This window comes from Coturnix japonica, chromosome 1 (genome assembly GCF_001577835.2).
Source record: "Coturnix japonica isolate 7356 chromosome 1, Coturnix japonica 2.1, whole genome shotgun sequence".
In the NCBI taxonomy this organism is placed as follows: domain Eukaryota; kingdom Metazoa; phylum Chordata; class Aves; order Galliformes; family Phasianidae; genus Coturnix; species Coturnix japonica.
Window position 1 is genome coordinate 151,517,002 of NC_029516.1, and position 27,837 is coordinate 151,544,838.

The following is a 27,837-nucleotide window of genomic DNA, read 5'->3' on the forward strand; positions in this document are numbered from 1 at the left end:
TAGGATTTTGGTTTGGAATTGCTCTGAGTCCTCTCCTAAGAGCTCTGATTTTTAACACTCCTGTGCTGCTGAGAAGCCTCCAGGATGCTCAGTTTGCTTCCCTATCACGTAACATCAGCACAACCTTCTCGCTGCATGGTAAGGAAAAAGTTTCCCATAATTGCCACACGCGACAAGCAAATGGCTGGCCTACCACCTGTGGGGAAATGAGCCCTCAGAGCAGGCAAAGAATTAAAGGAGAAAGCAGGAAATGGGCTCTAAGCAGCCCAATCCTCTCCTAAAGAAACCTGTGGCAAAATACAGACTTCGGGATAATGGCCCTCCCTGTACTTTCACATCAGAAGGTGTGTTCACACCCCCTACTCTGTGAGCCCGATTTAGGAGTTATAACTACTACACTCAAATTAGTCATAAGTGATTCAGGCTGCTCAGACTTGATTTTGCAGACAATGGAGAGATGCAGTTGTGACAGGCGTCAGCAGAGAAGCAGCCCGAACACGGCCCCAGCTGCCTCACACTCTGTAGATGTGTTCTCCCCACGTCCTGCTGAAGGGGAAGGACTATTTCCATCCTACAGAAAGGAAGAGATGACTTGATGGGGAGCGTGCTGCCAGCTCACACTGAAACAAGCACTTCCACCAGCTTATCTTATTCTGCCAGAGTTTACTTTGGCCAAGGGCTGCGCTGCTCCCACACAAAAAAAGCCCTTCTCACCACAGTACTGACATTATGATTGACATCGTCCCTTTTCACTTATCCTGAGTACATCTTATCCCGAGTACGGATATTTTAAGGCAGAAGGAAATTCAGATTTTTCAACAATAGGGCTTGTAGCATGTGCAGCTCGCCAGTATAATGAGCGCATCCAAGAACCATGACTCAAACCTTCGTGTTCCTGAGAGCTAGGAACCGTCTTGTCTCTTAAATGTGCCAGCGCTTTCCACAGATGCAACTTGGTTTCTATTTTTGCTCTCCCGGTATTAAATACATACACACAACGATGCAATTCTTTTTTCTTGACAGGTTCTGGAATAAGGGAAAAAGTGGCACTAGGTTTATTTATGCACTTCTCGTCACATGGAATTTCTGGCATTTTAGCAGGCCGTTCCCCATGAGAACCTCCTTCTGATCTCATTTAATCCCCAGCCCACCTCTCGACTGCAGCAAAGGAAATTCCATTGTCTGAGCAACTATTCCTCTTCCCTGGAAGTGTCAGACACTTGGACCGCATGGGAGATAAGCAGCACTTCTGCTGACTCATGCAGGCAGTCAGACCAGCAGGTTTTCTTCAGTCCAACACAGGCTACAAATACTAAAGTATCTGTATGGAGAGAAGGGGGAAAAAAGAAAGCACTCAACTCATGAAGGAACTGGTCCTATCATTTGTTCATCCTTGCACACATCCAGCTGGTAAACGCTCACCATTCAACCAACCAAGACTTGATGCAATGCAGAGATCTGCCACAGCACTCCCCACAACCCTCTCAGCTTTTGCATAGAAATCCACCTCCATGGTGTTAATAAACCACAAAACACTTTGTGGAATTAGAGAAGGAACAGTGAAAAGGATCATACTGCACTTAGTTCAGGGTTTTCTGGTACAGAGTTCCTGCAGATCTTGAAGCTGCATGGACTTGGACACCACAAGCAGGTCCATCACTACAGCAAGATGCAACCCAACATGACTCAATGCAATCTGCTTTCTTGTTTTTGAACCCCTCGCCTTTTCAGGCGACTGCTGAAAGGTATTTCTAGCTTTATAGTATCTCATCAGGACTTTAAGCTCCTTGGAATAGAACTACCAGACTCCATCTATCCTCAAAGCACCATAAGCGTTTCCAGTATGACAAAAATAACAGCTCTACTGATCTACATGCAGCCCGTATTATGTACCCTGTCAGTTCTATTTATTTATGGATGTGCAGTCTGGTTCAGACTTCGTATCTTTCTGCCACAGTAAATCTCAAAAGGACTCTGAAAACGCACAGTATTACCCAATACACAATGTTGCACTTGGAGATAGGGTGTCCAAATTGTAGCACACAAAGATTAAGAAAACATTTGAGTACAATTAGGGGAAATACCTTGACGGTTTAACTGAGAAGCGTGATTCATACTTATTAAACTGAACTAGCTACTAGTAAATGCACTGCTGCACCTTCAACTCTCCTCAATTTTTGATGAGCGTAGCAACTATTTGGAACATTTTTGTACTTCATAGAACGGCCCAGTTTGAAAAGGACCACAATGATCATCCAGTTTCAATCCCCTGCTATGTGCAGGGTCACCAACCACCACACCAGGCTGCCCAGAGCCACATCCAGCCTGGCCTTAAATGCCTCCAGGGATGGGGCATCCACAACCTCCTTGGGCAACCTGTTCCAGTGTGTCACCACCCTCTGTGTGAAAAACTTCCTCCTACTTATCAAAATGTTTTCCACTTCAAACCTTCAGCACTGCAGATGGCCTTCACTCTTTCTCCAAAGAGAAGCCAAATTCCCTTGCCAGGTCTACATTAAGCTCAAGATAGCAGCTTTTACTGCTAAATATTCAACATCACAGACAACAAGTTGTTTGTGGGATTCACTTAGATGAAGTGGTAGGAATTCTTCTAAATATTTCCACTTTTCCCCAGGAAGAGGAATTTAATTCCACAAGAAACACTTTGTTCTCAGTAGTCTTTGATGGCAAAGAACCACTACTGAAGGCATTGTCTAAAGATACCAAAAGGAATATAAGGGCATACGCCCTCCCTCTTCTTCTATATTTATAACCAAAGCAGTATATATACTCATTTCAAGTCTGAAAAGCTGACACTCGTTTACAGAAACATTATGGCATGTGTCAAACAGAGCCAGATCAACTCAAAGTTGAGCGTTTTGTATCATCTTCAATTATATGACGTACAGCAAAGCGAAACAGATCTCAAGGGGTAAAAGGGCCGCACTCCAAATCTCCCCAGTTTATAGCACCATGCTGGCAAGGGCACCACTCCCATCAGGTTCTCTAGCAGTTCCATCCTGCCATGTGACAGAAAGGCAGAACAGAAGGAAAACGGACCGCTCGGAATGGAAAGACAAGATGCAGCAAACCGTATGGTGAGAGGCTTTCAGAAAGCTGTTTGTATTTGAAAGTTCCAGAATCAGATCATTTCTAAAAAACACTGAAATAAATAATTCCCGTATGCAAATGCATCAACCCAAGAAAAGCCCAAACCAAGAAACAAACATCCAGTATGAAGATTTTCTTTACAGTTCTTCAAGGGAGTATATTAAATACATGACAGTGAACTGGGGACAAGGGGGAAGCATCTCAGTTTATATTTACGGGCATCACATTTTAAAACAATGTCATCGCCACTCGTCATTTATAAATGATTCACAAGAAATTAAATAAGATATTCCATAAAAGAATAATGTGTACACGTAAGGCTTCACCAGAACATCTTATATCCTTCACACACCCAAGCTGAGCAGTCGGTTCTTACTTTGCTATCAGATTTACACGGCGCTGCGGTCTTAATAAAAACAAATACAGGTGGTGCTCGGGGTTAAGGTTCAACAGAACAGTACTTGAAGTATTACTCCAAAGTATCCTATTACCTGACACAGTCGAAAGCAATTGAAAAGCTAGGAGAAATACATATTTGCCATTTTAAGACTGAGGGAATGGATTAAATTACACCTTGCAAAGGAAAAAAGACCTAGCCGCTAGTTATGCCATCGTGTATTAGTCATTGTGCACAACCAGGGCGCTACAGTTCCAAAGTACAGACTAGAAACACAGCGCTTCCTTTTAACAAGGTACGTAACTTCTGTATGGAAAAAAATCATGAGAACTATCAATCTTCAAAGCTATCATGTGCATAGGAACAGCAGGCTTTACAGAGCTCCAGTTCATCCATAACACTGAACACCGATGTCAGTTATGTCCCTTAGTCTCCTTATGCATCCAGTATCAATCAGAAAAAAAGAAAACCTGGCCCAAAACACTGATTTGCAACAACAAAACATTGCCAGAAATCTCATCTTTGCAACACAATTATCTGATGTTGCAGTTAACACCTTAATTCTGCAGACAACGGTCACGAGGACTTACTAAAAATACAGATATGTTTCCTAAAGGTAACATGTGAAGCTTTATTTAAGGTGACAAAGCTTGTTTGTTTGTAAAACAGTGCAGGGTGTGAATGTTCACCTCGTTGACATTCAGAAGATTTGCTGTTCGAAGAGGATCTTTTCAAAGCCTGGTGGAGGTGTATGATAAAATTCACTGAACTGACAATCCAGAATGGCGCTGTCATCAACTGCAGAAGAGAATCAAACAGAAGGAATTAGAGAAGGAATTCTTACAACTCCATCTTTTGTTATACCAACTTAATGTACTCAAAACACGAGGAATGTTTGGGCATATGTAACACAGTTAAAATAATTCTCTTCATCAAGTTCACTGAAGTCCTTTATACACACACTGAGATGAAATCATCTCTCTTCTCTGCTGTTTACTCTTCTCAATAGCAGTCCTTGCTTTAGACGAGAACGCTACCCCTGATCTCACTGGGAGCACTAGCAGAGCTTCAGGCAGTTCCATTCAAATCTTCTACCCTATTTCTCTGTAAATCTGTTGAGTAAAGACACTACTAGATACATACCACAGGGCAGTCAGCTCCCAGCTGCGTGTTTTTTCTGTTCGCTTATTAATTTCGCTGGAGGTTTACAGGCTTTCAGCTGTCTACAATGATTTTTTTTGGAGGTTTAAAAGATTTCAGATGTCTGCAGTGGCTGGTGTCAGACTGCTGCTCTGCAATGTGACACACAGAGATTCCTTGGCTCCTTCTTTACGTTGGGACTTAATGCTTTTTACCTCCCATACATACAAGTGTTGCTTTTTTTTATATAAAACCAAAAGACAATAGCTAAGGATTTTCACAACAAAACTTCCACATATTGCTTTAGCAAATAGAAATACCCAGCTGGACAAAAAAAGCAAGATCTCTTTCAAAGACAATTTCTTCTAAGATAAACCTGGTAAACAATATTAGGTCAAAATTGAAGAGCTTCATTCAAGTGGGGATCGAAATTTAGATATCTCAGAGCTACAACAGGAATTTTTCCCTCCAAGGTTCAGTCATAACTTCTATCAGTATACACGTACAGTTCTGGAGCATTTATAGAGTTTACACCTCACGTATGCATAAGTGCCTGAGGTAGAGCTGCTGCAGGGAGCAACCTTTGAGTTCACTTTACTGTTTTACACTGTCAGACTTGATGCTGTGTTCACCTGCTACACTGTTTTTCTTTCAGAAAGACATAGAATCTTAGAACGGCCTGGGTTGAAAAGGACCACAATGATCATCCAGTTTCAACCCTCTGTTATGTGCAGGGTCGCCAGCCACCAGACCAGGCTGCCCAGAGCCACATCCAGCCTGGCCTTGAATGCCTCCAGGGATGGGGCATCCACAGCCTCCTTGGGCAACATGTTCCAGTGCGTCACCACCCTCTGAGTGAAAAACCTCCTCCTAATATCTAATCTAAACCTCCCCTGTCTCAGTTTAAGACCATTCCTCCTTTTGCTTTTGTCCTATTGCTATAGTTGTACTCTGAATTACAGATGGGGTGAATGCTTAAGAAACTCTTCTGTGTTCAAATCCTTCCCCTGACCAGAAGTTCACATAAAAAGAATGTTTGTATTTAGAATTTATAGCAAGTAAGCGCCATGCAAAATCAATTTGCAGGCTTCAGTTGCTACAGCAATACATAGGAAACACGACAATTATTATGAAATCACGCCCACTTGTAGATGATAACAAGAGCCTGGCAAAAAAAGGCCACTGCACAGAACTTTAAGCGAGAGAATAAGATTTACACTAGGATGGCATGTCATCAAATGTTTTCTGAAAGCAATCAGCATTTTCTAACACCACTTCCAAACTAAAGGGAAGAAGAATCAGCTATTACACAGCAGCTATTCTGCTGCTTGTCCGGAGATCCAGCAGTGCTGCAGGGCAGCTATTGTCTGCCACAGCATTTTAGCAGCGCCATCATGTGGCTTAAGCACACATCATAAAGTAACAATATGAAAACAATTTCCATTCTTAATAGCTTGGAAAGGTGTTAGTCTGGATTTATAGACTTCGAAGGCTCTGTGGCTTATCTAACGGTATCTGCTTCCCGCTCATAAAATGCAGTATTAAGAATGTGTCAAGATATTAGTGGGAACTGACCATGAAATGAAACAATTATCCACATCATATAGCTAATGGTATCTCAAGAGCTGAGTGAGCTCAGATGGGGGATACCGCTCAGACTAAGCTCTCGCACGGGAACAAAAATAAACTGGAGATGCCTGCAGACGTAGTAAAGGGAACCCGATGAGCAGTTATCATTTGCTGTAAACTATAAGGCAACCCAGAGTACAGCATAGATTATACACTGAACAGGGGGAAGTGCTGCCTTTCAGACAAGACGTTAAACAGAATTCTGACTACTTGGGAACTACAAAAACACCGCCAAGTTCTAGAAGAGTAAATTGTTAACACATGTCTTGGCCAACCTCCAGCTTCCATAATTCAAAAATTCTTTCTTAAACTGTCTGTGCAGGGATTAATTGGACATGGTCTTTATTCCTTGCTCAAAACTGCTCTGTTGCATTGACGGCTGCTGGCAAAGCAGCTACTGCATCTCATGCAACAGTTGCTGGGTTTCAGAACTGGGTTTCATTTTGCTGTCCCACCAGATAGCAAGCAGCTGTACTGGTACTGCATGACAGTTATTACTTCTGTATGAGAGTACAGATGGCAATTCAGTGTCTATTTGTATTTAACGCTGAAAGCACTTATCAAGTATGTGGAATTAACAGGCATAAACACCAAGCTTTAGAGATGAACAAGATTAGCTTGTGTATCTACACTATGTTGAATTTGTTCCTTTTCTTTCTTTCATCTAAATAGAGGTTTTCTACCTGGCTGTTTATAGACCAGCTGTAGTAACACCCCTTCTTGTTGGAGGTGGATGCTTTGCTAGGAAGCAATGCTCTTTGTTTTCTGGCAATTAACAGCATTGCAAATGAAGTGAAAATATACTTCTGTATTTCCATGCAGGTAATTGTTTTCATTGTCAAAATAAATGACTGATGAGTGACTGCAAAGATATGCATTCCATCTAAGTGAAGAATTCACAAATTAGACCTGGTGTAAAAACAATGTCCATAACAGAAAACTGCTCGAAAATCTCTGACTTACCATAGACAACTGGATAGACAGTCCCTCGGATACCTGAAGCTGGACAGTGCATGTTCTTCCCATTTAAATATACATTTAGTTCTACATGGTCATATGTGATGCCCTACGAAACACAAAAGATTGACAAAACAAAATACCATCAGCAAGTCTATACACATAATACTACTCAGCTTTTCAGCTACAGGCAGATTTTAACGCCGCTATGTAAACTGCAGCATCCCAGAAAACCTCACTTAAAATACTCCTGCAAAGGAATTGAAGTGATCAAAAACAGCAGGATTCCTTAATGCTCATTGAAAACAGTATCACACGCTGTATCTTAACAAGGCCGGCTCACAGCACAGATTTCCTGACTATTCCACAGCAAAGTAAAGAATTTCTAACAATTCACATAACATTTCTAATAACTGAGAATAACAAGCAGTTTGTAGGCTTCTTGTTTGTACCTTTGCATGGGAATAACTGTAATAAATAACGATGCTATTTGGATATTTGTCCATACCCATGTATGGAAGCTGCTCTCAGCTCATTTTCTCTGCCAGCAGTAACAGACCATGGTTTCACACTCAACACTATAAATATGCTCACCAGAGAGCAGAAAGCAAACACTTGCAAGGTAATAAATCACTTATTTATTAGCTAAGCAATAGTTTTGGTAGGTCTGAGTGTGACAATCTGTGCTGTCAGTCACTGCTTCGGAAGCAATTTCCATGACAGAATACAATAAAATGAAATGCATGAAAACTGGGGAGTTACCAAATGATGCACCACATACAGTTCTGTGATCGATTCTTTGAAGCTGTTCAACGCTACAGAGGTTAACCAAACCCTGACACAGCCTGCAGCCCTCCAAGAAAATGACATCAGAAGGGGATTAAAAGAATAAGGTGGAGTCTGCGGGTAAAGGGTGGAGGAGGCAGCCTTAGCTATTTAGGGCTTCTATAGATGAAATCTCTAATTACTGCTATACAGAAGCGAGGTCACCCAGCAAGAAAAAGTAGCACTGATACGCTCCCAAGTATTTTTGAAAACAAATCTCTAAGGGGACATTGAGAATATGACAGCAATAAAACAGAACACAAAGTCACATGGATATTTGGGGAAACCTGGAACAGTGAAGTACAAAAAACTTTTGGATTCTCAATTTGCTCTCATTTATCAGTCATCTTCCCAGTCAATGTTACCCTTTGTCCATTTAAGCTCCTCTATCACCCAGGACCAATCTCTGCTGGACCAGATGGCCTTTAAGGGTTCCTTCCCACTCAAACAATTCTATGATGCTCGGAATGAAACTCACGTCCATGCTGTGGATCCAGCCAAACACAACAGGAGTTTATACCTACACTCTCCAACTGTAAAACACGAGCCAAACAATAACTTGACCAAAACAGTCAGTCTGACCACGTAGCTGTAAATAAGAGAAATGCAGGAATAGCCAGCGAGGATAACAAAGCACGAAGAAACTCACCACCACATCGCCCTCCTGTGGCAAGCTGTTGGCTGGTAGTCTGTTTTTCTCCTCGTTGTTGTAATACAGAGCTCCATCATTCCTCATCACCAGGCTATGGACATCCCGGCCAAGTGGAATTTGATTCAAGTTTGCTTTCTGGGTTGCAACTCCGATACCCCAAATGCCTAGAATGTGACATTAACATGGTAAGAAATAAAATAAGCATGATTTGGACTGCCTGACTGAAGCAGGACAGCATAAAGAGCACGTCCTCAGCAAGTGCCAAAGGAAGTACAACCAGTAGGCAAATACTGGAAGCACCAGCAGTCACAAGAGACTGAAGATAAATAGTATCCATCTTGAAAAATAAGGATCCAGAGAGTTCCAACCCCTTAGCTTAACCTCTGCTCCCAAAACACACTAGAAACCAACTCTGAGAATCTAGGAGGATGCATAAAACAAATCCAGCTATGATGGATTTGTGACCAACTCAAGTTGAAACAACTTGACTTAAACACCACCACAAGGTGCTTATCAAACACACAGCCATTATCAGTCTGCCAGGAGTGCAAGCCACTCCTTTTTTAAACAAACCTGATACATTGGTTAAGAGGTCTGAAATACAGCAAATAGGTTTCCTTGATCTGAATTATGAAGATCAGCAGTTAGGTAGGAATAATCAGTAGCACATCAATAGTGGCTTGGCAGCCAGCTGACAGAACACAATTTGAGGGTTATCACACAGCACCCGTTGAATGTGAATCCTAAAGCTACAAACAAATTCTGGCTGTGAGACATGTAGAAAGGAAACATGCGAAGGATGTCCACTACAGCTGGAGCACTGCACTCATTTTAAGCATCACACTCTACGATGAATTAGGTCAATTAGAACAATTCTACAAGAAACATGAAAATATGAACTACTCCAACTACTAAGTAGTTGATGAAATGTCTGCAGATCCAAGTTTTAAGCTGAGTAGTTTACAATTCTCTTGACTTGGGGCACAGGACTCGGAGGGACAGGAAGAGTTTATTTCCAGTGTTTCTAAAGTATACGACATGGATACTGCACTTGTGTGAATAACAGCCATTGGTGAACAACAGCTGCAGTTGATTCTCCCCCCTCCAACAGAAAGTACACTAAAATTGCTTGAACTGGGGTTTATACGTAGTTTAGAACTAAACAACTGTTTTGAGCATGAGGTGCTTTAGACAGATCTGTGCTCACACTGCCTGTGCTCCAAGCTGGGTGCAAATAATCCACACCAAGAGTCAGGTTCAATCTCTGGTTAATACTTTAAGGCCTTTCTCCAGAGTAACAGTTCCCTTCTTTACCCTCTTCCTACACTGCGAGAAAGGCCAGACTCATGAAGAGCAAAGTGTAGCACACACAATGTTACCATTATTCAAGCAAACACTGTACTTGTTAATCACAAATCGAGGTAGACAAACAGCTACAGATACTGCTGGATAAACCTCACTATTAAAAACTAAGACTTCATAGCAAGTGGTTTATGTGATAATACATATTGGTAAAGAAGTGTTTCTGTAATATGTCAACTAAAAAGCACACATGTAACAGTATACCACGTGCTGTCTTAGTGTTGATGTTCCTTTAGTTAGTTAGCTTACTTACCATTCCTTTTAATATTACAGAATCTCAATTAAACAAACAAACCAACCTCCTTTTACTGAATGCCCATTTATAAGAGTCTCTGATGTTCACAAAGTCCAAGGCTGCAATTGGAAAGATGCGTGTGCTCAGCACATGAGACACGGAGCAACCTGGAATACCTTCCAAGTTATAATGTTTTGCTGACTAACCTGTGGACTGGATTTTGAACTCAAAATAGCTCTTGTTCTGATGTAGGGGTGCGTTGGCGAGGCAGCCTCCTGTGCCACATATCCTTCTGCCATTTTTAACAATGACGACATCTGTTCCTGCAAGAAGAAAGAAGAGCAAAGCTTCAAAACTCTTTCAGAAGTCTGGAAGTGGCCCATAGGAGCCCTCAACACCAAGAATACGTTTGTTCATTCAGCCCCAAGCAGAGCTTCATTAGTCTGCGAGAATTACAATGACGAGCCGAGCTTTGAACTATGAAGCAGAAGGAAGTTTATGGGCTGGCTCATCTTTCAGCTGGGCTTTAAATAAAACCTGTATGATGCTCTAATTCCAGCCATGGGGTTTGGGGCAGCATGCTGCTGACAGGCCTGGCCCGGCCACATCAGAACTCCCAATGTAAGCAAGAGGTTCACTGTGAGGAAGCCCTGAGCCCACACTCTGCCTGAAAAATCAAACAACACCGAGTTCTCTTTCAATGGCAGGAGCCTTCGCCTCCCGGTACCCAGAGCAGCGCACAAGCCCTGGCCCTGCAGCAGCCCCGCGCTGTCCCTCCTCGCCTCAGCCCCGCCGCCCCTCACAGCTCCGCTCACCCATACGCTGCGTGTCCAGCTGCACAGCCGGCATCTCCTTCAGCGGAATGTGACCAGCACCGCCATCCCGGCACCAACGGAGGCAGCAAAAAACGGACGCCGCCATTATTGGCCGGACCCCGCCGAGCCGAACCGAGCCGAACCGAGCCGAACCGAGCCGAGCCGAGCCGAGCCGGGCCGGGCTGAAGCGCGCAGCCGCGGGCAGGCAGGGCGGCGGGGGCGGCTGTGGCGGCGGGAGCAGCGCCCCCTGGCGGGCGGGAGGTGCCCGCGGGCGGGACGTGAGCGGCGACATGGCGGGCAGCCCCACACAGAATGAGCCGGGTTGGAAGGGACCTCAAGGATCATGTAGTTCCAACCCCCCTGCCTAGCAGGGACACCAAACATACACATTTACTAGATCAGGTTGCCCAGGGCCCCGTCCAACCTGGCCTTGAACACCTCCAAGGACAGGGCATCCACAACCTCCCTGGGCAGCCTGTTCCAGGGCCTAACCTCCTCACAGCTCATCCATTCCATGGAGGAGTATTCCATGTTACAGCCCATAAACATCTGGGGTCAAGAGCTCGCTTCCTTAAAATATGCCAAATGAGATTATTCCTGGACATCTGAGAAGTAAATACTAGGTGGAAACTGATGTTTATTCACTCCATACGTAGGGCATCGCTGTTCTCATTGGTAGCTCGGTGTTCCCGTAATCAGTCCCATTTAAGGCACTGTGGGATTTTTATTGTCTGTTGTACACTGTGGGTTTGTTACAGTAAATGCTGAATGACAAACGTTAATATATTAAAAATGAAATGCAAAACAAAACATCCTTAGAAAGAGACCCAACCTACAGATGACTTCCATCCTATTTTTTCTGCTCCTTTTTTTCCCTCTGGAGAAATGAGCAGGTCTTGTTGCACCAAGGCAGCATCACCACATCTGCTGGATCACAGGGGAGTAGGGTTTTTGGGGTGCTTTCCTGCTCCATTGCTTCCTTATCTGGAAACCTGGCCTCACCGGTGTCCCCCAGTGCTGGTGACAGCTTGGTGTCACTATGGGGTATGTGAGATATGAGGTATATGATCTCACTATGAGATCTGGGCTCCAACTGGGGATGGTAACGAAGGGTTAATTCAGCATCTGCCTTAACTGAGTGTGTGTTTCTTTCACTGGGGAGGCCAAGTATTTCAGGCCCTCCCACACTGGAAGCAAAATTATGCTCCACAAGCCTAAACATGCTTGTTGCTCACAGGGTTTTAGCTTCATTTCCTTGAACGGTAGCAGAAGAGACATTTAGTCTGGGAACCATGTTAGAAGAACAGGAGAAAGAATAGAAAACAAGAACAGGTCCCATCCATTCCACTGTTGCAGGAGTATGTGGAGGTCATGCTGAAAGGAGAGGGCAGTCATTGACTCGTGTTCTTTCTGAGCCTCATTCACAAAACACAACAACTTCTCATTTGCCCTGTAAACTAGGTCCACAGGCTGCAAAGGAATACGGTGTATGGGTGTAGTAACATCCTCACTCAGCTTGCACAGAAGTAAATGATAGCGCAGGACTGGAAAATCAAGGTCTGTTTACTGCAAGCACTCGCAGGGTCAGGCCTGTGGTTTGGAAGATGATGCAGACAAGGTCTCAGATGAAAAACAGGTTGTGCTTGTGCGCGTCAGATCTTCATCATAATGTGTTCTTGGGAGGATTTACGTTCTGTAGGAAGTCTCCTGCTTTACACAGTTAATCCGACACTTGCCAAGGCACAGCAGAAATTGTGTATGAAAATTCACTTCGTTCCTCGTTGTTCTATTTACTTTGGAGGTCACTTCTCCTTTCCTTTTTATGCAATACAAGCAAAACCCACCGGGGCAGAGCTTTGATCTATAGGCAGTCACAAACCTCATTAAAACTGACAGGCACGCTGGCCAGGCTTCATTCAGGAAGGAGCAATTAAGTTCTTTAACGGCACAAGACAGCGAAAAACTAGAAACCGTTGCCCACAGCGCAGGGCTGCACCGCCAGGCACTAAGATGAGCTAATTCCTATGAGCAAGCACTAATTTGGGGAAAGTCAGATTTCTCCGGGGACGGTTTGCGAATGCGGCAGCAAGAGCCCAGATTGGTTGCAGCTGTGTTTGCCTGCGTGCATGTCAGGGAGCGGAAACACCAGGCGAGAGCCAGCAGACAGTGGGAGAAGCAGTGGTGCATGGCCCTGAGAAAAAGCCAAGGGACAGCTTCTTCTGGGCAAGCATCCTGGCTAGAGCAGCAAACTTGGACTGCCGCGCCGTGCTCCCTCCCATTTGCTTCCTCTGCGTGCAAGGAAATGGGACGTGGCTGTACATTCTTTGTAAATAAATAGGATTACACCGTGGAGATAACTGAATTCATCACCAAGTTTTCCTCCTCCCGGGGAAATCTGGCAAAGGGCTGAATATTAGTTAGGGTCAGAGCTCCGTGTGTAGAATGATGGGGCTTTTCAGTGCTGCCCAGTCGGTCAATGGAGACACTGCAGAATACCGAGGCGGTCTCTGAGATTCAGACCTCGAAAGTACAGTCAATCATTTCAGCTGCTGACGATCCTTCATGGATATTTAATGCCTGGTATTTTTACAATGCATATTAAAAGCAGTTTTTATGGAACGATAATAAGAAATGGCTTTCTCTGATCCTTCTTTTGGAGTGTTTAATGTAGTCCAGATGTATCTGGATTAAAAGAAGTGTAGTCAGATGCGGTGTAGTTGTGCAACGTTCATACGTGGTTAAGGTGTCCGATACGCAGAGCTGCTTTGAATAGTTTATTTATGCTGTCTCACAGTGTCTTCTTACTGAGCTGTATTGGCAGGTTGATTTCCACATTTAGGTTCCGACAGCAGCTACACGGCACATCTCAGGTTGCCTCTCTCCAACTGAGATATGCTCACATGAATAAAGCAGCGTGCTTCGACAAGCCGTCAGCCTGAAGCTGGAGCGTGCTCTGGGTGTGCTCTGACACCTCTGCAACAGGACATGAAGCCTGAACCACCTCCAGGGAAAAGAAAACTAGACCTGGAGCCAAGGGTAAGTCTGGGAAATGTCCTCAGCCCTTCACTCTCTGCATTTCACCATAGGAGACAATTGCAGCCTGACACGTCTTCGGTAGCATGGCTTTCAAGAAGCCGAACTGACAGGGAAGGCAAACCTGGAAATAAAAGGAGCTACTTTGACCTCCAGCTACTTCTATCCATCAGTTTCGTGACTGATATCTTCTCCAGCACAACACAGAGGGTGGCTGGGGCCCACAATGAGGAGCTGGTGTGGCCAAAGGGTAAGATTGTGTTACTTTTGGCAGCAATGCTGGCAAAGAGCTGGCTGGAAGCATTTGGGAAATGATGGCTGAGGGGGGCACCCCAGCTTTATGTTGACACGTGTGCAGGCTGCCACTGGGACAGGGCCCTCTCTGGCTCCCTTATGCTGGCATCAGTGTCTGTTCGGCTGCGGGGTCAGCTGGGTGAGGAAATTGATCCCACTGAAAACTTCTTTTTTTTTTTTTTAACTGGATTAATTCTTGGCTCTGTTGGCAAGAAGGTCTGAGCTAACATGTGGCTGCGTGGATGTCAGAGCCAGCAGAGAGCAGGCATCAGGAAAGCATGACTAAGGGAAGGGAAAAGGATGGAGCTTGCTCTTTTGCCAGCAGCACAGTTGGCTTAACTCCCCACAAATCCACCTCTCAGGATGGAAGTACCTGTTCCATACAGCTTGAGTCAGTTTAATGGCTTGTTTCCACAGTAAGGAGAAAACCTCGTCACTCTTTTCCTCTCTCTTCTTACCTTAGGTCTATTTTTGCAACTCCTGGTCCAGGTAAAGAGGAGATATGCTTGGAAGCTGGTTTGCACTCTTAGGCCCAAGCAGCTCCCTCTTTGTTTAGAAGAAAACAGAATAGGACAGGAAATCATGCTAATTTCAGTCAAAAGAATTAATAGACAATGAACTATGCTCAAGAAATACAGGAGGAAATGAAGTGGCAGATAGGCAGGACCAGCTCCGTCACCCTGCTGGCCACCCTGCTTTGGATGCAGCCCAGGATAACGTTGGCTTTGTGTGCTGTGAGGGCACATTGCTGCCTCGTGTCCATCTCAACACCTGCCGGTACCCTCAGGTCCTTTACAGCAGGGTTGTGCTTTGCAGAAACCCGGCTGCAAGCATTTGGGAAATGATGGCTGAGGGGGGCACCCCAGCTTTATGTTGACACGTGTGCAGGCTGCCACTGGGACAGGGCCCTCTCTGGCTCCCTTATGCTGGCATCAGTGTCTGTTCGGCTGCGGGGTCAGCTGGGTGAGGAAATTGATCCCACTGAAAACTTCTTTTTTTTTTTTTTAACTGGATTAATTCTTGGCTCTGTTGGCAAGAAGGTCTGAGCTAACATGTGGCTGCGTGGATGTCAGAGCCAGCAGAGAGCAGGCATCAGGAAAGCATGACTAAGGGAAGGGAAAAGGATGGAGCTTGCTCTTTTGCCAGCAGCACAGTTGGCTTAACTCCCCACAAATCCACCTCTCAGGATGGAAGTACCTGTTCCATACAGCTTGAGTCAGTTTAATGGCTTGTTTCCACAGTAAGGAGAAAACCTCGTCACTCTTTTCCTCTCTCTTCTTACCTTAGGTCTATTTTTGCAACTCCTGGTCCAGGTAAAGAGGAGATATGCTTGGAAGCTGGTTTGCACTCTTAGGCCCAAGCAGCTCCCTCTTTGTTTAGAAGAAAACAGAATAGGACAGGAAATCATGCTAATTTCAGTCAAAAGAATTAATAGACAATGAACTATGCTCAAGAAATACAGGAGGAAATGAAGTGGCAGATAGGCAGGACCAGCTCCGTCACCCTGCTGGCCACCCTGCTTTGGATGCAGCCCAGGATAACGTTGGCTTTGTGTGCTGTGAGGGCACATTGCTGCCTCGTGTCCATCTCAACACCTGCCGGTACCCTCAGGTCCTTTACAGCAGGGTTGTGCTTTGCAGAAACCCGGCTGCAAGACTTGACTTTGTTGAACCTCACGAGGCTGCCCAGGGCCCGCTGCTGGAGCCTGTCCGTGTCCCTCTCAATGGCATCCCGAGACGTGAATGCCCAAGTGTTGGGGTATCTCTTGAGTACAGTTTGCATCTGAGGAAGGGACTGAAGTACCACAGCTATGCCGGCAAGCTCTGCTGCGAGCAGGCACAGCTCATACTGTTGCTGCCCGCCCCGAGCGGCGGAGAGAGGAGGAGGAGGGGCGTGAGGCGGCCGGGAATGGCGGTGCTCAGTGCTGTCCGCCGCCGCGCTGAGGTGAGAGCAGCCGGGACGGGACGGGACCGGGCCCGCGGGTGGGGGCCGCGCTGTGGGGCGGTCGCGGCCGCCCGCTCCCCGCCTCCCCCGGTCCGGCGGCCGCCGCCCCCTCCTCTGCCCGGGCAGCTCGGCCCCGCCGCGCCCGAACCGCGACCATTTTCTACGGCGTCGCTGCCATTTCGTGCAGGCGGGGCGCGGAGCCGGGCTGGGGGCTGCTGGAACGACCCGGTCCGGGTGGGTGAGTAGCGGCGGGGCAGCCTTTGTGTGCGGCTGCAGCGCGGCCGTCGGCTCCGTGCTGAGCCTGCCCGCCCCGGTGGCTCGTGAAGGGGCGATCCTCATTAGCTTCTTTCTCTCCTCCCCCATAAGCCTCGTTTTGTGCTTGTTGTTTTCTTTTTTTTCCAGGCCTTTGCAGCTTTCTGGAAGCTGGACGTGTTGGATCTTTCTGGTGCTCCTCAGAGATAAAACCACGTTTGGCGATGAAATAATCAGTTCCTGCTGGCTGCCTGAACACCCGCTGGATCCGGAGGGCAGTTGTGCCGTGTATGTTAGCGCTGGTACTTGGTTGGGTTGTGCATCCCCTCCAGTGAGGTGTGCGGGACAAGGACTGTTGGTGCTGGAAGGCGAAGCTGCCTTCTCCCTTCCTGCCTTTACCTCCAGGCTCTGTGTTTTGTGTGGGCTTGGGCACAGTGACCCGAGGAAGACCCAGGAGGTAAATCGTAGGAGGAGACAAGGAGTTGGGGGCCTTTGGAGAGGGAGAGGGATAAGAGCCATCCTAACTCCTGTCTGAGTTCAGCTCCTTGGGGAAGCACGGCCTGTTAAGTTTCATTTACAGTACTTGGATGTCATTGAGGGAAACTTGCAACTCAAGAGCTCACTTTCTGTTTTGCTTGAAGCTCAGTAATATTTCTGTTTTGCTTTCTGCTAACTGATAGACCCACATTCTGTGCTTAGACACATGCCAGATGCCTACACCATGCTTCAGCGTAGCTTGTTTTCACCTCTATGGCTTGATTTGTATTGCCATTCTGAATGATAAAACTGCGCAGGTTGGTCTTTCCAGTGGGAGACATCTTCTGTGGTTGTACCCAGAGAGTTTGTGTGGTTCAGGTGAAGGAATAAATCTCGGTACCTTTTGGTCTGTGCACTATAGGTGGTGAATTTTGGGCCATTCATACCCAGATCAGAAGTTACGCAGAGCACATCCCAATGGGGAAGTGGAGGGGTTAGGATCATAGAATATCCCAAGTTGGAAGGAACCCATAAGGATTATTGAGTCCCATCAGATTGCCAGGTTTTGACTGGCAGTCACACCAATACTGAGCGAGTAGTGCAAAGGGATGTTTCAGAGGGATATTTTAGTTCACAGGCAGCTTCCTCTCTGAAATTAACCTCCTGAAGAAGGGAGGAATTCAGCTGTCCCAACCAGTCTTACAAGTTTTCGATATATTTGGTTTGGTGTGACTTACTGTTGTAATAAGAGAGGGGGAAAACTAAAAGCTTATAGGTTTGCCTGTTTCTTTCTTTAAATCCTAAACTCGTAACTCTGTCATACAGTGGTTTTGAAATTTGGGTGCATTTATAAAGCATCATTATTTCATTGGATAAGTGGTCCTGGGATGCACCAAGATGGTTTTATTTGGATCACAAAACTCTTTTGCATACACTTTTGTATTTTTAGGAGCATGGAAGTCTTTGGTGTTTGCTGTAAAGTTCTGATAGAATGTGCAGTGTTTTCTGCAGTGCTTTGCATTACTTGTTGCCAGGTATACAAAGCTTCTTTTCCAGTTCCATAACTAAGAAACAAAATCCTTCCTGGTAAAGGAGATGGACCAGAACAAATATTTTCTGCATGGTGAATTTCCAGTTATTAAAGGTGTAGAACCGTCACTCTAGTTTTGCAATTCTTATCCTTGTAATACGTGAGCAGAACTGATCTGTGTGCTGCCACTATGGCTAAAAGCTATGAATGAAGGCTGGAAAGAGAATCATTCCTAGGGAGGAATACTTAGGGGCAAGAACACCCTCTTCCCTTCATCCCAATCTCTACCATTACAAAGAGAACACAAGAGAAAAACTTTGCTTATGCCAGCATTGAGAGGTGTTTCAAAATTGCTTTCTTTTTTACAGAAAATGAAGTTTCTAAAGGAAGCCTTGGGTAGAAATTAGACCTTTTCTCCAGCGTTTGACCCTACCTCCAACAGGTGCCTTCTCCTGCCTGATGACCTTCGTCCTCAGGGTGAGTAGAAAAGTTGGCAACTCTTTCAAACTCCCTTATCCAAGCAAACATAAGGAATTCCCTTCTTCCTCATTGCTGGAGGAGCATGGGAACTGTGAGGTTTCACTGTGACTGCATCTGTCTTGTTCTGAAAGAAACTTAGGTCTTGCCATTCTTCCCCGTGCTTTCCTAGGATCAGTGGTATGTTATTAGTCTTGTCCAGCATGTATCTTTCCTTGTAGCTCTTCTCTTGGTTCTCTTTCTTTGCCGTTTTGTATTTCTTAGAGGGCTCAGGAACCATAGTGATAACATCAGAACTAGATAAAAGAGCTCATTCATTTGCTTTGCTTGTTACATGACTACTTTGATGCTCTTTTTGTGATATGTCCTTTAATTTATAAGACATTTTATTACATACTTTTAAACATAATTTGGATGGAGTTTATACAAGAGAAGCATCTTTTTAATTATAGCTTAAAACTAAGTGTGCAACAGTTTTGGCTAATACAAGCCAGTGCTCTGCTTGGTGGTTATTAGTGACTTGTATTCTTAGAGCCTGCTCTAATGACAGGGTGTCTGAGATCTTGGCTTAGAGGCACAGGGAGGGTGGGGGAACGTATCCCTCCACTGAGACTTTCCATTACAAAGGAGTGTTGTAAATCCTTTTCCTGTAGGCTCTGTTCACCAGAAGAAGCTACTGAGGCATTAGTGCTGTGAGAATTAGAAATAGAGGTGGTGGATGAGTAAAAATAGATAACGGTTTTATTTTGCTCTGAATTATCAAAATTATGGGCAGCTGTTCTTTGAAATATGCTGTCTGCGTGCTGAATAGCTCAACAATAATGCATTCACTTGGTTATTTACAAATATGGGGGGAGCGGGACAAACTCCTTCAGTTTTTATCTGTTATGTTTCTGCATATTGCATCAGTGCAGGAAGATGCAAGCCTTGAGTTATTAGTACCTGAGTTATTTTTATTTGACACGGAAGGCCTCGCTTGGCAAACCCTTTTCCAGCTTTCCTGTTTGAGAATGAGAAAATGGTTCTGCCTGTACCCCAGGCCATTCCTGTGCCTGCCATCTGGTGGCCAGATTCCACAGCTAACTTGATCCCTTTTGGGAAGGTGTGATTCTGGGCTGGGTTGTCAGAGCCTGTTTGGGGCTCTACCTTTGGGATCCTTGAGAAAAAAATAGATCCTCAGATGGAGATCAGGTTTTGTGTGTTTCCTGGAGAAGAGATGCACATTCTGTAAGTTGTTACCATCTTTGCTCTCTTTCCTAGGACATGATGGAGCTGCTAGAGGAAGATCTCACCTGTCCCATCTGCTGTAGCCTGTTTGATGATCCTCGTGTCCTGCCCTGCTCACACAACTTCTGCAGAAAGTGTCTGGAGGGAATACTGGATGGAAATGTGCGGAACGTGCTTTGGAGGCCATCTCCTTTCAAGTGTCCCACCTGCAGGAAGGAAACTCCTGTTACTGGAGTCAACAGCTTACAGGTCAACTATTCCCTGAAGGGAATTGTGGAGAAGTACAACAAAATCAAAGTAACTCCAAAAATGCCTGTGTGCAAAGTGCACAGCGGGCAACCCCTGAACATTTTTTGCCGGACAGACATGCAGCTGATCTGTGGGGTATGTGCCACCCGTGGCGACCATACAAAGCATGTGTTCTGTTCCATTGAGGAAGCTTATTCCCAGGAGAAGAGGGCTTTCGAAACCCTGTTTCAGGGCTTTGAAACATGGCGTTGTGGAGATGCTCTCTCTCGGCTGGATACCTTGGAAACCAGTAAGCGGAAAGCTCTGCAGATGCTGACCAAAGATTCTGACAAGGTGAAAGAATTCTTTGATAAACTGCAGCACACGCTGGAGCAGAAGCGAAACGAGATTCTCTCTGACTTTGAGACCATGAAGCTTGCAGTGATGCAGGCCTACGATCCAGAGATCAATAAACTGAACTCGATTCTGCAGGAGCAGCGGATGGCTTTTAACATCGCAGAGGCCTTCAAAGACGTGTCTGAACCCATTGTATTTCTGCAACAGATGCAGGAGTTCAGGGAAAAAATCAAGGTGCTCAGAGAAACCCCTTTACCTTGTTCCAATGTGGACATCACCCCTACAATGAAGAGCTTCGATACCAGCCAGTGGAACGGAATCAAATTGGTTGATGTGGACAAACTTTCTTTACCTCAGGAAAACAATAGTCTGAAATTGAAGATTCCCTCAATCTTTTCACGCAGATTTATAGTAGCCTCTCTCGTTTGCTTGCTCATTCTTGCTGTCACCAGGATGTCCTTTGTGGAGTCTGTGGTTGACAACTTCCAGGGCTGGAAATCTCAGTTCTTTACCATTAGCTTGTCCTATCTGGCAGATACGGTGGAGATAGCCGATCATGCAGTCTTTTACTGGGAACAGATGACTGATGGAGCTTCGCTTCTGAGCGAAAAGTGTAAAAACTATACGTTGGTTGTGCTGGATAACGTTGCACAGTTTGTGTGCAAGTACAAACTGTTGTGAAGTCCCTGCTGAAACATAAGAGATTTGATGGGGGAAAAAAAGCATCGAATGTTCTAAAATTAATTGTGTGTTTGGGGTTTTGGTTGTTTTTTTAATTAAGACTTTCAGTGTCGGCAATCAGAGATTTGAAATATTATGTCTGTAATATTCATGTAGTTGGAGCACTGCTAAACTGAAGGTGAAACAGAGCTTTGAAAAACACTTTCCTGGACTTCTGTTGCGGTGGTGATGATGGAATATTCATTTAAAATCATTTTTCCCTACTGAAATTTAGGGCCTAACTGTGTACTTCCTATAATGGCAAAGCACTTGTGGAATAAGGAATTGTATATTCTTGTTCCTAAAGGGCATGGTTCATTTTGTTCCCCCCAATTTGAAGGTGGTTTGGAAACAAAAAGAAGAGCTGTGATTGAGGAGAGCATTGTACTGAGGATTAAGATGGCCCTTCTGCTGCAAAACACAGTGCAGAGTTCAGCCTGGAATCCATTTCTACCTTAGGGTGGTTCTACCTGTATTCCCTGAAACATAAATGTATGTATATACGTAGTTTGATATATATACATGTATGTATATGTGTTTTTATAGATTTTTGTAAAACCATGAGTTGAATTTTCCTATGTGTTCTGATTACTGTAGGTACTGCTTATTGCTTACATGTTGTATACGACAAAAGCATCTTCAGGGTATACACCTTGAATAAATTCTAGAGGTAAAGAGCAATCAACTGATGTTGATAAGAGAACAAGCTGCGAGGTAATACATACTTTGCAGTTTACTTCTCCAGCATGACATCACTGGGTTGACTTGTTCCATCTATGTTTCTTTGAAGCCACACTTCCTTAAGATGTGGCTTTGATGCCAGAGTTCATTGTGGTGAGAAGGCAGCTTGTGTTGTCGGCCTGCAAAGGTGGCAGGTAGAGCAGTTTCTCTTCATCTGTATCAATCCAGATTGTAATTCTGAGAGCCAAAAAAGAATGGGATGATGTGCTTGGAATGGTGTGTAAGGCCCTGGGAATAAGGATGTTGTTGGTGTTTTAACATTGGAGACATAGATATGATCTTTAAGTGTGTTTTCACATACTGGGCATTGAGTTTTCTGAATACGTTTGCTTCATTGTAGGATAACGGTGTCTTCAAGTGAACTGTAAGCTTGAGTTTGCTGAAGTGCCCTTCTTTAACAGCATATGATCCTGAAATACATGGCCTAAAGTACATCTCCCTTTTTCTTACAGTAGTCCTGTGAACAGCAGTTTATAGAATAAAAGCATTCTCTCCACGTTTCCAGGAAACAGGTGAAATGGGTGCCATACTTCGGGGATGTTCCCTGGCCTTTATAGAGATTTAATACATTGTGATGGTCAATTTGCTGTCTTCCAGTAGTCCTTGCAAGCTTCAATTGCAAGAATCAAAGTTTCCAAGCAACCAAACCCTGCAAACAAAAGTGTTGTATTTACATCTTTGTTGCCTGGGAGTGCTGCTGCTGCCCCACACGTCGCTCCAGATGGCTGGTGAGTTGGCAGAGATCAAGTCACGGACTTACAGAGCAGAGCTGAGGTAGCGATGAGTGGTCGAGAGGTGGTTGCTCTGAGTGTGGGAGGTGTGAGATTTGTAACCCGGCCCTGCACCTTGCTGCAGTTCCCCGAGTCCAGGTTAGCACGCATGCTGGCTGGTGACGACCCGGAGTTTAAACTGGTGAATGGAGAATTTTTTGTGGACAGAGATGGTGCTTTGTTCAGTTACATCATGGACTTCTTAAGGACTCTTCAGGTCTCTCTGCCTGCTGATTTTTCAGACTTCCAGAGGCTGCGCAGAGAAGCGGAATTCTATGAGCTGTACCCCCTGGCTGAGCTCCTGGGCCAGGAACACCTCTTGAAGCCGAGGCTGGAGATCTTGGAGGTGCGTTTTTTCCTCCAGGAGACGCAGGCCTTTTTCCGGATCTTCGGTTCCTGCAGCAACACCGTGGAGACGCTGGCTGAGCAGATCACTGTGCTTACAGGGCAGCGGCCAGGGCAAGGCTGGAGCGGCCCTTTTCCTTCTCAGAAACCACTAATTCCACTTCCTTTGGAAAGACCTTCTCATCACGACATGGTTTTTCAGTGTGGAACCGACTGCTCTGCCGGTGACCGGTTTGTGGCCAGGTACTCTGCAGAATGTGACTTCTCATGATAGAAACAGCTTCCTGGCTTCTGCTCTATGGAGTACACTCTGTGCACTAGCAAAGCTCATTGTGAAGAAACTGTTGGACAACTGTCAGAGAGAAGAAAGTTTCCTTCGTTCTGTTAGCTGAATGTTATGTTTTCCAGCTCTCAAGTACCCTGTTTGATTTCTGCCCCGCTGTTCTTAAAAGTGTTCCTGACTGTCTGAAATACTGTTCTTGATGTTTGTTTTTGTGTTCCGTTTGCTCTCTCCTCTCTTCTGTGCTCTCTCTGCAAGGCTTTAGAATTTCACGGCATTAGTGACCTTGTAGAAAACTCGAAAAATGGAATGAAATGAGGCAAAGGAAGCAAAATAAATAAGCAGTGAGGTACAGGAGAAGGCTAAAATCCTCTAGCATATGGGCCTGTAAACTTTAATAATGAAAAGAGGTTAAAAAGAGGTGTCTAAACAGGGTGAAAAACACCAGAGGAACTGAGATGGCAGTTCAGGGACTGGAGAGCTTTTGTAGAGCTTTTTTATTCCAGGAAGAAGGGGTATATTATGAACTATGGGTAACACAGTGGGTTTTCTCAGAGCCAGGTTTGTTTTTTTAATTAAGATCTCTGTAAATCAATGATTTTTGTGATTAGCAGTGTCATATTCCAATAGCGACTTGTATTTTTTAAACAAGCTCTTGCTGGATGTCTCTGTTGTAAGGGGACACATTCTTACTGTATAAGAAAATGTAACCTCATTTGTCCTCTGTGGCAGCTAGAACATCTGGAACTTCATGGAAATGTCATTGAAATCGTTCCAAAAGGGTTATTCTCTCCGAATATTTGAATTAACACAGCAGCCCTTTGATTATGTCTTAAAAAAAGAAATCAATAGAGCCTATCTTCCTTTTAGCTCTCTTCAGCTAAGCGAGCACAGGGAAGAGAGAACTACTTTGCATTTGTGAAGCGATGTCTATTTAGATGGCAAACCTTCATGTGATCTATTTGTGATTATTTTAGTGGACTGACAGTTGGCTGAGCACGTTATGGCTGCTTAAACAGAATATTCCCCATCCTTTCCTTCTTTTAATTCTGGCTTGGTAGAACTTTCCCTTTGCGTATCAGTAGAAGAGCATCCCCTGATGCTAAACCCCCCTGAAACAAGCCAGCTTTGGCTCTGTGGCCTGCTGAATTTCTCTTGATTTGGTCTTTGTGCTGGGATCTCTTTTGTGTGCTTTCCATGAATGCTTGGTGTACTTCCCTGTGAACTGTGGAGCGGTTTCACCCCTCAGCCTATGTATTTTATAACAGTATTTTTACCTGACTTCTGTTCCTTCAACTGGATAGATTCTTACACTGTACTTGATGCCAAGTAAAAGCTTGAGGCAACCTGAAAATGATTTTATTACTTGTTACCTACCACCAGACCTGCTGTATGGGTGGCTGCAATAAATGTCACTGTTTCTAGACTGATCCCGTGTAGTGGGAAGTGATGGGATGTGCATCACCTCGCTGTCCTTTCCTTCATCTCTTGCCTGGGAGGCTGTCACAGATCACACAGAGCATGCTGTCCACCTCTCTTGCACTGAATGAAATGAATTCAGGCTTCTCACAGTAAATTTGTTGTGGGGGTGAAGGAAAATGGCTTATTCCCATCTGTAAACTGGGCAAGCTGAGGAGTGCTGCTCTTACAAAGGGAGGAAGTTGTCCTTAAAGGGGGGGAAGAGATGCAGCATGTTGGCTGTCGGTCTGTGCAGCCAACTGCTGGTGTGCTCCATCCATGTGGTTTTGTTCTGTTTTGTTGTTGTTCAATCACATCCTTGAAGAAGAGTATAGAAATGTTCTGTAACTGCTTTTTTTTTCCCCTTATTTCAGGTATGTTTCCATAAAACCTGACAACAGAGTGCTGATAAATGGTACTAACGTGCTAGGCCTGCTGATTGACACCTTGCTCAAAGATGGATTTCGCCTCGTAAGCACCAGGACAGTGTCCAGCGATGACAAAGTGGAATGCTACAGTTTTGAAAGGACACAGAGGCCTGCGAGCCTTAGCATTGCTGCAGACCAGCACCCAGGGAGCTCTGGGATGGTGCAGGCAAGGAGAAGCCGAGTGCAGAAGGGGAAATAAAGCATTTTCCTGTGCTCTTGTGAAGGTGGAAGAGGTGTGTGTCAGCACCAGTGGCCTCTTTTTGTTGTTTGCTCATTTGAAACTGCAGCTATTGAGGAAAGTAACAAACAAACAACTCGTTAAAAAAAGAGGCGGGAGAAAAAAATGCCCTTCTGCCTTTCCCTGCTCCACCCTCTTCAGTTCTAAATAAAAGAGCCACAGATTCAATGCTGTTTCTGTGGACCAGACTGCAGTACTTTCAAGGGCAGTTTTTGTTTTTCTCCGTGGCTAAAACTTGTGTGACTTGCAGAAAATCAGTCGCTGCTTCTAGAAAATCATTGTTCTGTGCTACACAGACTTCATATGTGATCGTACACGGAGGAGTGACGATTTGACAACCTGCACTCAAGCAGTGTGGATAAGTGGCTGGAGGAGGAATGTCAACCTGAGAGACTGGAGGTTGTTTCTGCTTTGGAAGCACGCACCAATTCCTGCAGTGGCGAGGTCACAAGTTATGCTGCTGTGGGCCTGGAGACATGAGAACGCGGCTTTGTGGACACACCGCTGGCGTTCATGAAATAATAATGTGTCACTGTCTCTTGCAAAATACTCCTCTGTCCTCTCCCTGCACTCTGAAGACACTGAGCTGCTCATTACTGCTGAGAATTAAATGATAAAGGTCCTCAGAAAAGACTTGTGATATGAACAAAGAGTCAGTCAGTTCTTAGAGCCTTAAGTGTAAGAACAAACGTGTGATGAGCAGTCCTTCAGATGGGAGAGTTGGTGCAGTTTTAAGCAAAATAATACAAGGCATCTCTTAGTGTTGTTAAATGGAAAGGTATTTAGGAAGGAGACTTGGCAGAGGTTGCCTTGGGAATGTTAACCCCGTACAATGCTTTGTAAAGGTGCCAGTTATCTCAGGTATGGGAGAGCTGAGTTAATGAGGCTTTGTACATGGAGAACCTTTTGTCCTGCCCAACAGGCAAGTCATGGCAGTGTCAAGGATTCATTATTTGAATCTGATTTTGTTTCTTGTTAAGAAAACATCTTTCCAATGCTATGTCAGCCTATTTGGCTGACTAATTAGAGCTGGCTTTCCTTTAGCTTTAAAGTGTCCATTTCTTTACAGCTCTTAGGAATGGTGATGGGTGGTGGGGATCACTCTCCTGTTTCTCGTTTATAGGGTTTGAAATGAAACGGATCATTCCAGACTTCTGGTGCCGCTATCAGATGTTTGTTTTCTCTGTGCTACCATAAAGCATTTTAGTTTGACACAGGTTCAGAAGTTCACTGGCAACAAGTAGGTTCTCTTTGCTTGTTTTGGAGCTCTTCAGGGGTAAAATAATGTGATTGTGGGACGACATCTCCTAAGCTGCTTACAGGCTACACACACATAGTAAATACTGTGGGATGTTAACCTGGATGCTTTCACTTCAGACTGTTGTTTTTTTTTTGTCAATGTCAATCAATATGTTCATGCTTGGAGCACAGGCCTTTTACTAATAAATTTAGGCTACTTCACCTACTGCAGAAGCAGTGAGTTTATTTTCACTGCTGTAACACCCATTTTGAACTCTGAGATTTGAACTCCTTTCAAATAAGGTGTAAGGAAAAAGAAATATATATGTTTTAACCTACATCATTGCTCACACTCTGTGGTTCTGGCAAAATGATAAACTGATACAACCATTTCACAGACTGCAGCACAGCTGAGGCTGGCAGGGCCCTCTGGGTCCCTCTGCTCCAGCCCCTGCCCCAGCAGGGACACCCAGAGCAGGGTGCCCATGGCCACGTCCAGGCAGCTCTGGGAGTTCCACAAGGAGGAGACCCCACAGCCCTTGGGCAGCCTGTGCCAGTGCTCCAGTAACTGGGGTAGCAGGTAGCTGTTGTAGATGGAGAAATGAATTTGGTAGATCAGAGCCCAAATTAACCACAAGTCTGCGTGATTTTCAAGCCTTTTGGTCAAAACCAGGTGATGTGTTAAACTGACTAATTTCACACACATCTTTCCAGATCCACAAGCTATGGTGTCTTCCAATACAATTTCTGCTGGACTAGAAGCGTGTTGGAGGAGATTTGGTCATGTTTTTACATACAGGAGAACTAGGAGCTCTGATACTCAAGTTTATGTAGCAGAAGTAGATTTTCTAAAAAGAGATGGTGGTGGCTTGATGCTTCATTTGCTTTCATCCACTCGATGCTTCAGAACAGGTTGCCCAAGGACGCTGTGGATGCCCCATCCCTGCAGGCATTCAAGGCCAGGCTGGATGTGGCTCTGGGCAGCCTGGTCTGGTGGTTGGTGACCCTGCACATAGCAGGGGGGTTGAAACTGGATGATCATTCCGGTCCTTTTCAACCCAGGCCATGCTATGATTCTATGATTCATTTGTAAAAGGTGGATAATTTGGAAAGCAATGCAGAATTGGTGAGGTTGGAAAAGACCTTCAAGATTCCCCAGTCCAACCAGCAGTCAGA

At 44.9% G+C, this 27,837-nt stretch overlaps 3 protein-coding genes across 5 annotated transcripts; 2 read left to right on the plus strand and 1 right to left on the minus strand.

Annotated features, from left to right (window-relative positions):
* Positions 1-879: 879 nt before the first annotated feature.
* Positions 880-11,318, minus strand: SPRYD7 (SPRY domain containing 7). The gene is made up of 6 exons (XM_015851847.2): positions 11,124-11,318; positions 10,515-10,631; positions 8,709-8,875; positions 7,241-7,343; positions 4,198-4,306; positions 880-1,321 (listed from the first exon to the last, which is right to left on the minus strand). The coding sequence occupies exons 1-5, from the start codon at positions 11,227-11,229 to the stop codon at positions 4,209-4,211; spliced, it is 591 nt and encodes a 196-aa protein (XP_015707333.1). The 5' UTR covers positions 11,230-11,318; the 3' UTR covers positions 880-1,321; positions 4,198-4,208.
* Positions 11,319-15,471: 4,153 nt separating this feature from the next.
* Positions 15,472-21,732, plus strand: TRIM13 (tripartite motif containing 13). Of its 3 annotated transcripts, none has more exons than XM_015851849.2 (4): positions 15,472-16,394; positions 16,797-16,934; positions 18,522-18,630; positions 19,891-21,732. In XM_015851849.2, the coding sequence occupies exons 3-4, from the start codon at positions 18,613-18,615 to the stop codon at positions 21,121-21,123; spliced, it is 1,251 nt and encodes a 416-aa protein (XP_015707335.1). In that variant the 5' UTR covers positions 15,472-16,394; positions 16,797-16,934; positions 18,522-18,612; the 3' UTR covers positions 21,124-21,732. The 3 variants fall into 3 exon arrangements, with proteins under 3 accessions (XP_015707335.1, XP_015707336.1, XP_015707337.1); XM_015851850.2 differs by lacking the exon at positions 15,472-16,394 and adding an exon at positions 16,502-16,632; XM_015851851.2 differs by lacking the exon at positions 15,472-16,394 and adding an exon at positions 16,510-16,628.
* Positions 21,733-22,031: 299 nt separating this feature from the next.
* On the plus strand, positions 22,032-26,883 carry KCNRG (potassium channel regulator). The gene is made up of 2 exons (XM_015851852.2): positions 22,032-23,261; positions 25,131-26,883. The coding sequence occupies exons 1-2, from the start codon at positions 22,684-22,686 to the stop codon at positions 25,381-25,383; spliced, it is 831 nt and encodes a 276-aa protein (XP_015707338.1). The 5' UTR covers positions 22,032-22,683; the 3' UTR covers positions 25,384-26,883.
* The last annotated feature ends 954 nt before the right edge of the window (positions 26,884-27,837 follow it).

What these genes read in the sequence shown, in the direction of transcription:
- SPRYD7 (XM_015851847.2), bottom strand. Translation starts at nt 11,229, where the DNA reads ATGGCGGCGTCCGTTTTTTGCTGCCTCCGTTGGTGCCGGGATGGCGGT. An exon ending in CACAGGAGGGCGATGTGGTG is followed by an intron (nt 7,344 to 8,708) that starts GTGAGTTTCTTC and finishes TGTGTTTCGTAG; the next exon opens with GGCATCACATATGACCATGT. An exon ending in TGTCTATCCAGTTGTCTATG is followed by an intron (nt 4,307 to 7,240) that starts GTAAGTCAGAGA and finishes TCTCTTCTGCAG; the next exon opens with TTGATGACAGCGCCATTCTG.
- KCNRG (XM_015851852.2), top strand. Translation starts at nt 22,684, where the DNA reads ATGAGTGGTCGAGAGGTGGTTGCTCTGAGTGTGGGAGGTGTGAGATTT. An exon ending in GGTGACCGGTTTGTGGCCAG is followed by an intron (nt 23,262 to 25,130) that starts GTACTCTGCAGA and finishes CCCTTATTTCAG; the next exon opens with GTATGTTTCCATAAAACCTG.